This window comes from Saccopteryx bilineata, chromosome 4 (assembly GCF_036850765.1).
Source record: "Saccopteryx bilineata isolate mSacBil1 chromosome 4, mSacBil1_pri_phased_curated, whole genome shotgun sequence".
In the NCBI taxonomy this organism is placed as follows: domain Eukaryota; kingdom Metazoa; phylum Chordata; class Mammalia; order Chiroptera; family Emballonuridae; genus Saccopteryx; species Saccopteryx bilineata.
The window spans coordinates 25815396-25828881 of NC_089493.1; the positions used below are offsets into that span (position 1 = coordinate 25815396).

The 13486-nt window shown below is 40.4% G+C and overlaps 1 protein-coding gene across 11 annotated transcripts in view; it reads right to left on the bottom strand.

Annotated features, from left to right (window-relative positions):
- Positions 1–559: 559 nt before the first annotated feature.
- TTLL5 (tubulin tyrosine ligase like 5) overlaps positions 560–13486 on the bottom strand; it is a 308772-nt gene continuing 295845 nt past the window's right edge. For 8 of the 11 annotated variants that reach the window (XM_066272636.1, XM_066272633.1, XM_066272635.1 and 5 more), the window contains one exon: positions 561–1738. Coding sequence is in view for 2 of the 11 variants with exons in the window: in XM_066272639.1 (XP_066128736.1) it covers positions 1723–1738 (16 nt within the window). In the remaining 9 variants the exon portion in view is untranslated. Of the gene's footprint in view, positions 1739–13486 lie in introns of all 11 variants that reach the window. The other 3 variants (XR_010731041.1, XM_066272631.1, XM_066272637.1) reach the window with 3 other exon arrangements.

Genomic DNA, 13486 nt, shown 5'->3' on the forward strand with positions numbered 1-13486 from the left:
GCTGTGGCCTGACAGTGGAGACATTGGCACAGACCAGCCTCCCAGGTGCAGGAGTTGCCCTTGTGGAATATCCTGGACCCACTCTGGTAGGCAGGTAGCCAGACCTGAGCAGAGCAGGGACAGTAGGCCAGCCTCAGGTGCCTAGCAACAGCCAACACTGGGAAGAAAGACAAGGACCTCGCCCCTAAGGTGACCTTTCCTCCACTGGCATATTGCTGGTCATGTGGGCTAGACCCCTTAGCAGGGGAGTGACCCGGGGGCCAGAGAATACCCTAGGGGTAACATCTAGTCCTCAGATGCATTTCAGCTCCAGGCCCAGAAAAGCAGCAAAACCAGACAAGCAATGCCACCGCTGACCTCAGGACCAGCTGCACTGACTAATGACCCCCCTGTGAGACTTTCTCATGCTAACATATACGCTCAGCAGCCACAGGATTACTTCCATATGAAAAACGAATCTCATAGGAATAAGAGATTTAAAACTAGCAATGGGGAATGATAGGGGAACTCAAGAGTTAGAAATTTAGCTTTAGTAATAGTAGCTTTTAGTTACAATCAATAGGATTAACGACTAAAGCAAAAGCTTTGCTCCAGGTGCTGGATACATGCATGGGCCTACGTGACTTCATGAGGCTGCAAACAATCCACCTTTGTGCCCCAGGCCCAGGAGGTCCGCAAACAAATGGTATCTAAGGACACAGATAAAGAATTACTGGTCAGCAGATTTAATAATGTTAGAAGAATCCCCGGACTGCAACTTTTATCTAATTGCTTCTCCCTTAAATTCCATACCCCTTACCTACACCTCTCTTCCCCTCATAAAAAAGATTGGCTGAGACAAAGTGGTAAGATGGTTTTTGGGCACGGAACCCCATAGTCTCAGATCATCAGCCGCCTGAATAAAGCACCCATGAAGATTCCATCCCTGTCTCCGCTTATTTGGCTGCGTGGTGACAGGCAGCACCAGCGCGGGTATCTTTCCAGTTTCACCGCCACCTGCTGAAGCGAAGTGTAAGAAAACACCTCTTTATAGCTCACATTTCTAAAATGAAGTTTAAAAAATTTGCTCAGCAAAGAAATAAAATGAGAAGTTGGTCCCATGTTAGTCTCGTTGGTGAATACTGAGTGGTAAGAAATTAGTAAATGGAAAAAAAGAAAATAAAAATAGAATTACTTTATTAATTTTAGAAATCAGTAATTCCAAAGGGTGCCTTTCCTGGGGCTCAGGGGCGGCAGTGCACTGACTCCTCTCCGCTCTCCGGGAGACCCCTGCTAGTCGCTCCCCTCTTCCCTCCAAACCCCCTGAAAAGGGAAGAACAGCTTTGGTCGATCGTGCTGTTGGGACTTCAGGCTTGTAGGAAATAAAGCTTAATACTGCAGTCTGGAAAAGAAGAGGAAGCAAAATGCAAATAGCCAAAGAGCCTCTTTTATATCATCTCTGTGGTGGCAGGAGAGGGCGGGGGAGGGGCGGGAAAAGACACGTGTGCGCTGACGGGTAGGTAATGCATCCGGTGAATGTCCCCGCTGCCAAGTTCCAATAAAATCCAGCGGATGTGTTTTCCTGTGCCGAACCTACTGCCACTTCTGCTCGAAGGCTTTGGGGACTGAGGCAGCAAAAAAATACTATGGACTCCTCGCAGCGCTGGTGGACGCTTCACTCTCGGTCGCACACCCAGTAGAGAAGTCTGTAGGTTCTTCCTCCGCATGTTTGTGGTTCATCTCTTAGTGGGAGCCGGATCTGAAGAGAGAAAGTCAACCACTGAGTGAGCACGCCGAGAGCAGCGTTACCGAAGAACCAGGAAGTGTAGTCCATGTAAAATGATGGTTCACCTTTAAGTGTTAACTTTTACTGGAAATCTTCCTAAAACACTCCTGGTTCTGCTGCTGCTGCTTTTTTGTGTAGTTCCTTTAGTTTTTTTCCCATTTTCCCTAGATTTTATCCCTTGTGCTGCTTAAGGAGAAGATGCTAAAAATGTTAACCATTCCTAGAAACTCAGGGCCAGTATTATGAGCCTTCAATATTGGAACTGTGGATGAAAAAGGGGCCACATGCTGAACCTGACCTGCTCAGTGAGGTCTGCCTGGCGGCCTTGCAGACTCAGTGACCTAAGAACCACACAGGATGGTCTGAAATTGGGTACTCATGTCCTAGGGCGGTATCTTACTCTGACAAACGTCCATACTTACCTTGATGGAGCCTGTCTGTGGGCTCTTTGCATCTATAACAAGGCACCTGGTAACATACCGTTAAAATGTAAGAGTAATCTGCCCCCCCTCAGGGCACCTCCCCCACCCAGAGCAGAGACCTCAAATCCCTCCTTGTTACTATCATGTTCATCGTTAACTGTCCAAACCCTCGCTGTAAGCGAGTCTAGTCCTGTTACTTCTCACCCAGTCCCAGCGAGTTCCCCGCTGTGCCTTCTCCGACCTCCCCGAATCTACCACCAATGGACGTCAAGTAACCCCTTACATCTTCCCCTTTGATTCCGATATATAAATAAAGGGTGAAATTGCCACTTCCTGGGACATTTTCTCAATCCACTGAGATTTGGCTTCTCAGCAACTGTACACCGTGGCTCAAATAAACTAATGAAAAACTCTTCTAGGTTTGGACTTTTCTTACATTGACAAAATGCATGGAAAAACCGCTCTGAGTTTGTCTAAATCTTCCCTTAGAGTTGCTGTCAGATAACACTGCGCTCTGCACCCCCTGCCCGCTCCCACCAGACACTTACGGCCCACCTCCCAGAGTAAGAAATACCACCATTACCCTGAAGCTCCTCTAAGACTGTCCCAATCCCTTCCCATCCCTACTATTCTGAAGGTTGTGTTTTTCTTTCTCTTGTTTGCTTTTTGAAAAGAAGCTTATTTACTATATACTTATACAGTGGTCCCTCGTCTATCACGGGGGTTGGGTTCCAGAACCCCATGCGATAGGTGAAAATCTGCAAAGTAGTGACCTTGTATTTATTTTATTATTTATATATATTTTTAGGCTTTATAAACCCTCCCCACACTCTTATAAACCTTTCCCACACTTATTTTGCTTATTTTACCACAAAAGTAATTAAAATATATAAAAATGCCTATATACCGCAAAATCCCACGATACAAAATTAGATATATACAATTTAAAAATCCGCGATACAGTGAGACCGCGAAAAGTAAACCGTGATATGGCGAGGGACGACTTTGGTATCCCTAAATACTCTATTGCTTTGCTTTACGTGGTGTTAAATTTTGTATTGCTGCTGGGACTATTCTTACATGTGATCTCGGTGCCCAGCTGAAGAAGTTGTCTAGGTACACTTAGGAGTGGAACTGCCACAAACACGTGAATCTTCAACTGTCTAAAAACAATGCCTTATTCTTTTCTAAAGTGGTGGTGCCAATCCACTCCTCTCTGGCAGTGGACAAGCTCCCCCTGCTCTGCAGGGTATTCCCAAATTTAAAACCTTTGCAAATCAAGTGATACAGTGGTATCCCACTGTGGTTTCAATTAGCAATCCCCTGATTGGGAATGAGGTTGAGCATCTTTTCAAGTATTATTGCACATAAGTGTTTTTTCTGTTGTGAAATGCCTGGGCATGCCTTTTGCTTATTTTCCTACCAAGCTGTTGTTCATTGATGTTTTCATAAAACAGCTTTATTGAGATAGAATTCACATACCGTATAATTCACCCACTTAATGTGTAAAATGCAGTGGCTTTTAGTTATACTCAGAGTTGTTACTCCATCACCAGTCAATTCTATAACACATTCATTGCAGGAAAACAAAACCCATACCTCTTCGCCATCAGCCCACACGTCTCATCCCGAGCCCGAGGCAACCACTAATCGACTTTCTGTCTCTAGATCTGTCCCTCCTGGACATTTCCTATCAGTGGAATCGCACAGCACGTGGCCCTTTGTGTCTGGCTTCTTTCGCTTGTCATGTTTTCAAGGGTCATCCACATTATAGCACACATCAGTGCTCCATTCCTTTAGGGATGAATAATATTCCATTGTGTGTATATATTGCATTTTATTTATTCACTCATGAGTTGATGGGCATTTGGGTTGCTTCCACCTCTTGGTTGTTACTAATAATGCTGCTATAAACATTCATGTACAGGTTTGTTCAGAAAAATATTTTCATTTTTGTTGGATATATGCATGAGTGCAATTGCTGGGTCTTACGGTAACTCTGTGTTCAGTGGTTTGAGAAATGGCCAAACTGTTTTCCAAAGCAGTTGCAGCATTACAGTCCCATCAGCAATGTATGGAGCTTTCAATTTTCTGTATCCTTACCAGCACTTGTCAGTGCCTGTCCTTTCCTTAGGGCCATGCTGGTGCGCGTGGAGTGGGATTCACTGTGGTTCTGATTGGCATTTCCCAGTGGTGAATGACGCTGGGAACTCTTTCATGTGTTAATAGTGCTATCTCCTTTGTGTGTTCACATCCTTTGCCCATTTAAAAAACTGAGTTGTCCTTTTTTATTATTAAGTTGTATGACTTCCCTGTATGTTCTAGATACAAGTCTTTTATCATATACATGATTTCCAAATATTTTCTCTCATTCTGTGGGCTGGCATTTCACTATCTTGACAGTGTTCTTTGAGGCACAAAATTTAAAAATTTTTGACGATGTCCACTTTGTCTATTCTTTTCTTTTGTTACTTATCCTTTTGATGTTATATCTAGGAAAACTGCTTAATGATTTTTAAAGTTCTTTAATATCTTGGGTATAATTTCTTGGTTCTATGTGTTACCCAAATGCCTTCACCTAGTTTGTGATTTGTCTAACTCTCTTTATGGCATATATATATATATATATATACACACACACACACACACACACATATGTATATATATATAATTTAAAGGTTGCTTCATTATTTATTAATTTATAACTAAAGTCTTACTCAGAAATTAAAATTAGACTGCATTTAGACATATACTTAACAAGTGGCCTTTTCAGAAAATGGTTTTTTAAAAATGTTAAGATGTCTAAAAAACCAAGATAGTCATCATAAAAATAGATGGTTTCTTTTAAAAAAACATTTTTGCCCTGGCCGGTTGGCTCAGTGATAGAGCGTCGGCCTGGCGTGCAGGAGTCCCGGGTTCGATTCCCGGCCAGGGCACACAGGAGAAGCGCCCATCTGCTTCTCCACTCCTCCCCCTCTCCTTCCTCTCTGTCTCTCTCTTCCCCTCCCATAGCCGAGGCTGCATTGGAGCTAAAGATGGCCCAGGCGCTGAGGATGGCTCTGTGGCCTCTGCCTCAGGCGCTAGAATGGCTCTGGATGCAACAGAGCGACGCCCCAGAGGGGCAGAGCATCGCACCCTGGTGGGCATGCTGGGTGGATCCCAGTCGGGTGCATGCGGGAGTCTGTCTGACTGCTTCCCCGTTTCCAGCTTCGGAAAAATGCAAAAAACAAAAGAAAAAAAAAACATTTTCAAGTCAAAAATTTCAAACATACACAGAAGATAGGATAGTACAAGAAGACACCTCCATGTCCCCATAATCTACCTTCGATAATCATCAACAATCTACCTTGTTTCGTCTCTCTCCCAGGTTTTGTCCTGGTACACTGCACAGCACACCCACAACAGTGCTTCGCTTCACCCATATATCTTCAGTATGTACCCCTAATGGCTAATGACTTAAGGAAAAGAGAAAACAAAACAGCCCCCCGCCCCCGCACACTATCTTTATGGTGTCTTAGAACTAGTCTGAACTCTTCATTTGAATCAAGTCACATCTATCACTGTTCATCTTCACAAGTCTATATTTTTGTGGTCTAATTTAAAATCCTTCCCTTTCACCACGGATACAATGATACTGCCCTATCATTTCTCATAAAAAATGGACACTGCTTTACATAGTTAAATCTTTAATCCATTCTAAATTTGTGTACAGTGCGAAGCACAGATCTAATTTCATTTTTCCCACACAGTAATGAGTTGTCCCAGCACTGTTGAAAGGCCCACTCTTTCCTCCTCTGACTGCCATGCTTCTCTGCCATAAACTGCTTCCACACAGCAGGCCAGCCTTCGGCCCTCCTGCCTGGCTGGCACCATACTCGCTCTCTTCATTACCCTAGCTTCCTGAGAATCCTGAGAAGAGTTCTCGGTATATGGTAAGACAAGCCCCTATCTCTCGTTCCCATTCTTCAGGAATACAGGGTTATTCCTGGCCTTTCCGCTTCCATGTAAATTTTAGAACCAGCCTGTCAAGTTAAAAAAACAAACAAACCAACAAAGAACCAAAAAACTAATACACTCTCAAATCTACAGATCACTTTTGGGGAGAACTGACATCTTTACTAAATTTTTAATCTATGAACATTTATCTCTCATTAATTTGTTTTTTTAACTGAATCAATAAATTTTTATAATGTTTTATTTTCTTTTTTATTAAAATTATTTTCTTTTAACTTGTTTTTAGAGAAGAAAGAAGAAGAGAGAGAGGGAAGAAGGGAGAGAGGGCAAGAAAGAGAGAAACATCGATTTGTTCCTGTAAGCGCCCTGACTAGGGATTGAACTGGCAACCTCTGTGCTTTAGGATGACCCTCTAACCAGCTGAGCTATCTGGCCAGGGCTTTATAATATTTTAAAATAACAGGTCTTACAACTCTTTCATTAAACTTCCCCTAAGTACTAAATACATTTTGATAATTATACCTTTGATACACAGGGTATCTTTTCTATAATCATACATTCTCCCTGTTTGTTGCTGATGTATAGAAATGTAATTGATTTTGAAAACTCTCTTCTGAACCCAATCATTTATCTGAACATTCTTCTGGTTTCCAATCAAACACATTATCTGAGAATAATGACAGAATTATTCTTCCTTTCTGATTCCTGTCAGTTCTGTTCCCCTTTTTCTTTATTGACGTGTCTTTAGCCCACCACGCAATGGCAGGAAGGGTCTCCTTGTCTTGTTCCTCATCTTAAAGGGAACGTTTCCAAAGTTTCTCAGTTGACTGTATGATGGTTACTCTTGAGTTTTTGTAGAGATACTTTATTTTTAGGTGCCCTTCTATACTTAGTCAGCTAGGATTTTTTTTAAAGTCATAAAGTTACTGAATTTTATCAAATGCTCATTCTGAATCCATTGAGAGGAGCCTATGGTTTTTTCCTCTTTAATCTGTTACTACATTAAAGTACATTCGTTAATTTTTAAATATTAAAACAATCCTTGACTCTCTGTGATAACCCTAACTTGATCATGATGTATTCTGTACAACATTGCTGGACTCAGCTTGCTAATGTTTCATTCAGAATTTTTTCACATTTATAGCCACAATTAATAAGATTGTATACCTTTTGAACTTTTGTGGGGGAGGCTGTCCTTGTTAGGGTTCGATATTAAGATAATAAAAGCTAGGAAGTGTTTCCTCTTTCTCTCTATCTGGACTAGTTTGTAGAAGGTTGGTGTATCTGATCCTTGGATGTCCAGTACAACCATAAATGCCTGGTGGTTTATTTGCAGAAAAGCTTTTGTTTTTGATTCGTTCTCTTGATAACTAAAGAAATATTTGGGCTTTACATTTCTTCATGAGTAAAAATTTTAAAGTTAAATACTACAAATGTAATCCAAAACTTCACCAAAGTTTTTAAAATGTATCAGCATAAATTTATTCTTAGTATCTTCCTACTACTATCTGTTTAATCTCTGAGGCATGTATGATAATGTTCCTAATCATTCCTCCTGCCTGTATGTTTATTTTCTATTTTATTAATTTCCTCCTTTATCTTATTTTTCTTTACTTTCCAGTTTCTTTGGATTTATTTTGTTCTTTTTTTTATGTTAAGCCAGATACTTAGCACATTAACTTACAGCTTCTCCTCTCTCTTTACTGTGTCAATATCCCTTTAATATTGCTTTAGCTATATTCTTCAGGTTTCTGATAAATAGTAATTCCTAATTATGATTTTCTTGCTGAGTTAACTTCTTACTTTCTAAACACATGAAGATTTCCCAGTTATCTTTTTGTTACTTCATTGTGATCTGGGAATACAGTCTTTGAAATGTGATTTAAGGCCTAGTACAGTTTCTGTAAACACTCCATGGACGCTTGCAAGAATGTGCATTACGCATTTATTTAGTGTGATGTTCTATTGATCTATTAGATCTGTAAATTGTATGGTTCAAGTTTCCTGAAACATAAGTGATTTCAGACTGCTTGATATACCTATCACTGAGTTACATTAAAACATTCCAATATGAAGGTGAATTTGTCTATTTCTCTTTGTGGGTCTGTTAGTTTTTTGCCCAATAGATTTTCCATAAATATTCATTTTATTTAATTTTTAATATCAGTAAATATACCAGTTAAAATAAGTCAACAAGGTAAACTACTTTCCTGGTGAATCTTTAGAACTTTTAGCCATAATGAAGTGACCCTCTTTATTTCTTGACGTGCTCTTTGCCCTAAAATCTATTTTGCCTGATGAAGATAGCTACATTTCCCTGGCATATCTTTTCCCAACCTTTCATCCTTTTAATATCCTGATGTCTTAGACATCTCTTTTAAATAGGCTAAAAATGAATTTTTAATTCTAGGTTGACAATTAGACCATTTTCTGCTACCTCTCCTGCCTGACGTAGCAGCCACAGAGATCCTGTTAAACCAGGGGTTGGGAACCTATGGCTTGCGAGCCAGATGTGGCTCTTTTGATGGCTGCATCTGGCTCGCAGACAAATCTTTAATAAAAAAAATAATACATTAAAAACATAAAACATTCTCATGTATTACAATCCATTTCTTTCCTACCGCTCATGTTCATGGTTGTGGGTGGCTGGAGCCAATCACAGCTGTTCTCCAGGACAACACCAAATTTTTATTGGATAATACTTAACGTACATGGGTGGTTGTGAAGTCAGGAAGTAAACTTCCCTCCTTTTAATCAAGTAGTCAGCTAGCTAATTGCAGAAACCCTTTTGACGAAGAAGATGGTTAAAAGAAAAAAAGATGAGGAGTATCGTACTTTTCAGCAGGAATGGACAGAGGAATTCACCTTTGTGGAGAGAGCAGGTTCTGCAGTGTGTCTAATATGCAATGATAAAATTGCATCAATGAAACAGTCAAATATAAAGCGGCACTTTGACACACACCATACTACATTTGCATCGAAATATCCAGCGGGGGACAGCAGGAAGAAAGCATGTCAAGAGCTACTGTGCAGAGTGCAAGCTAGTCAGCAGCAACTCCGTGTTTGGACCCAACAAGGTGACTGGAATTCAGCTAGCTTTGCTGGTGCTTTAGAGATTGTGAGAAATGGAAAGCCTTTCACAGATGGCGAGTATGCCAAAACATTCATGCTTGATGTTGCCAATGAACTTTTTGATGACTTTTCGGATAAAGACAAGATAATCAAATGAATAAAAGGCATGCCTCTGTCGTCAAGAACTGATTATGATCGTACCATCATGATGGCAAATCAAATTGAGGCAACACAAGTGAAGGACATAAATGCAACACCATTCTTGTCTCTCACTTTGGATGAGTCAACAGACATAAGCCGTTTATCCCAGTTCAGCGTGACTGCAAGGTATGCTGTCGGTGACATACTACGTGAGGAAAGTTTTGCTGTTTTGCCTATGAAAGAGACAACAAGAGGGGAGGATTTATTCAAGTCTTTCACTGAGTTCGCTAAAAAAAAAAATCTACTGATGGATAAATTTATTTCGGTGTGTACTGATGGTGCTCCGTGCATGGTGGGGAAAATCAGAGGATTCATAGCGCTTCTTCGTGAATATGAAGAGACCCATCCTATTTTCACTGCATCCTACATCAGGAGGCGCTTTGTGCTCAGATATGTGGCGAGCAACTTGGTGAGGTGATGTCACTGGTCATTCGGGTGGTCAACTTTATTGTTGCCCGAGCTTTAAATGATTGCCAGTTTAAAACTCTGCTGGATGAAGTTGGGAATAATTATCCTGGTCTGCTTCTGCACAGCAATATGCTCTGGTTGTCAAGAGGGAAGGTGTTCAGCCGTTTCGCGGCTTGTCTGAGCGAAATCTGGACTTTTCTTAAAATGAAAAACATTGAGCATCCTGAGTTAGCTAACACTGAGTGGCTCCTGAAGTTCTACTATGTCGTGGACATGACTGAACATCTGAACCAGTTCAATGTGAAAATGCAAGGCGTTGGAAATACAGTTGGAAAAACATTGCTTATCCCTTTAACAAGCAATGTTTGCATTTGAAAACAAGCTGGAACTCTTCATCTCCGACATTGAAACAGGTCGTTTACTACACTTTGAAAAACTGGGAGAGTTTAAAGATGCATGCACAGCAAGTGACCCTGCTCAACATCTTCATCTCCAGCAGCTAGTGGGCTTCACATCTAATCTCCTGCAGTCATTCAAAGCACGCTTTGGAGAATTTCGTGAGCACACTTGTCTTTTTAATTCATCACCCATCCACACGAGTGTGCAGTGGACAGTGCCAACCTGAGTTACATCCTGATGTCTCCATCAGAGATTTTGAGCTACAAGCTGCTGACCTGAAGGCCTCAGACATGTGGGTGAATAAGTTCAAGTCACTGAATGAAGATTTGGAAAGGTTTGCACAACAGCAAGCAGAGTTGGCGAGCTAACACAAGTGGGGAGAAATGAAAAAACTTCAACCCGTGGACCAGCTGATTGTCAAAACTTGGAACGCGCTTCCCTTCACATACCACACACTGCAGCGTGTGAGTACTGCTGTACTGACAATGTTTGGCTCTACGTATGCATGTGAGCAGTCTTTCTCACATCTAAAGAACGTTAAGACCAACCTACAATCACATTTAGTGGATGGAAGTCTCAATGCCTGCATGAAGTTTAACCTCATCACGTATCAACCAGACTATAAAGCCATCAGCAAAACCATGCAGCACCAGAAGTCGCATTAATGGTAAGAAGTACTTTATTCATCATTAGTTAGCAACAGCATAAGAGTGTTATTAAAAAGAATTCAGAGACTTATTGTACTTTAAAAGTGTTTGTCTTACATAAAATGCACACATTTACTTGTATTTAGTGTTAAACATATTGTATGGCTCTCACGGAATTACATTTTAAAATATGTGGCATTCATGGCTCTCTCAGCCAAAAAGGTTCCCGACCCCTGTGTTAAACCCAAAATCATCTCATGCACTCCTCTGCTCAGAAACCGCTGGTGGCTCCTACTTCACACAAAAGGAAAATGAGTGCTTTCCTTAGTTTACTGGGTCTTTCATGATCTGGCCCTTCACCATCTCACGAGCCTCATTTATCCCCTCTTTCCTCCTTGCTCCCCACATGCAGCCCACTGGCCTGCTCGTGGTTTCCATATATAGCAGCCACAATGCCCCATCAGAGCATGTGCTCAGGCTGTTCCTCCGCCCGGAATTCCCTCCCCTTGATATCCACAGGCCTACTTCCTCACCTCCTCTAGGTCTCTACTGAAATGCCTCTTCCTGACTACTCATATTTAGAACAGTGACTCTCCCCATTCTGTCTTCTTTCCAGGCTTTATTCATTATTTTTGTTAATTTTTTATTTATCAATTGATTTGAGAGAAAAAGAGAGAGAGAGAGAAACATCAATTTGTTGTTCCACTTAATTTATTTATTCATTGGTTGATGCTTTTATATACTCTGGTCGGGGAATGAACCCACAACCTTTGCATATTGGGATGACACTCTAACCAACTGAGCCACCAGGCCAGGGCACTTAATTAATTTTTTTCTAGAACGCTCACTGCTATCTAATGAACTATCTGTGTTACTTATTTGGTTTGTTGTCTATTTCTCCTTTTAGGGATTTTGGCTGTTTGGTTGACTGATTACTGGTAGTACCTAGAGTGGCGCCTAGCACATAGTAGATGCTCAATAAATATCTGTTGAATGATCCAATAACTGACTTTAATAGAAACATTTAGTCCGCTCACATCTGTAATTACTACCATTCTTATTTATTTCTACTGTCTTCAGTTAGGTTATTTGTTCTACCTTTCCTGTGTTTTCTTTCCCTCCTTATAAATTTATTTTTTCCTCATTCCATTTCTCTCTACTATTTTAGAAGTTTTATATTTCTATTGCTTTAGTAGTTACTCTATTCATTTTTGTATTTGTATATATTAACTAAAACCCAAAATTAATCGGTATCTTTGGCCTCCTTACAGTATAAAATCAAGTTAGACTGCTGAAACTCCAGTCACATCCTCCGGCCCTTGATTTACACAATACTGGTGTTGAATATTTTGATCCTCTTCCTCTAACCTCATGAGAACATTATTGTCATTTTATTGTTGTTTTCGTATTTTCCCACAGTTTCACACACTCTGTGCTGGTAATTCCTCTTTGCACCTCAGACCTTTTTCTGATATCACCTTCCTCTGTTGGAAATACATTCTTTAGAATCTCCTTTTGTGGAAGTTTACTAGTGACCAATTATTTGGGGGTATTAGGTGTTGGAAAATGTTTAAATTTGATCCTCATCCTTGAAAGATATTTTTGCTTAAAATATATTTCAGGTTTGGTAATTACTTTCTTTCATCAGTGGCAATGCTGCACTGCCCTTCCACTGCTGCTGTTGAGAAGTGTGTGCACTGTCAAACAGACTGCCCTGCTTTGCTGAGCCTTCTGCCCACTCTAGCTGCTTTCAACATCGTTGCCTGCGCTGTTCTCAAGTTTCAGCACGCTGTGTCTAGGTGTGGATTTCTGGTCATTCGCTACAATTTGTGTAACATTCACTAGTTTTGGGAAATTTTTAGCTATTATCTCTTCAAATATTGACCCTCTTCCATTTCTTTATTCCCAGAACTTCAATTAGACATGTATTAGGACTTCTCACTTGTTTTTTTCCATCACTTTTTCTTTCTGTGCTGCATTCCAGATAACTTCTATAAAAATATCTTCCAGCTCATTAAATTTCTCTTCAGCTCAGTCTAACCTGCAGTTAAGCCCACCCATTGATTTTTAAACTGTAATTACTATGATTTTCCATTCTAAAAATGCTATCTGGTTCTTTTTCAGATTTGTTTTATCATAATTTTAACCTCTTAACTTTTACTCATACTTTTCCTCCCTCCTTTAATTTCTCTAGATATATAAGAACATTTATTTTTTTACTATGTATCTGCTAATTTCAGTATTTTAGTTTTTGTAAGTCTAATGCTGTTGCTGGCTTTATGGTGTCACATTTTCTTACTGTTTCTGATTTTAAATTGTGATCTCAAAGTTCTTAGAACTTTACTATAGGAATTACTAGAAATTTGAGTTGAAGATTTCCTTCAGAAGAAAATAAGTATTTGATTCTATTAGGTGCCTAGAGCCACTACTAGCTTAGGACCACCTTAAGCTAAATTCTCAATCTGAAGTTTTTCAGGGCACCTAGGGAATATAAATTCATACCCACACTTACATGGGGCCAGCTTGTAGTCATGAATGATCAGGGGTCTCCTATACCATCTCACGCAGCACCAAGGTTTAAGACAGATAATTTTCTTTCAGAACTTGCGGTGGTCGAG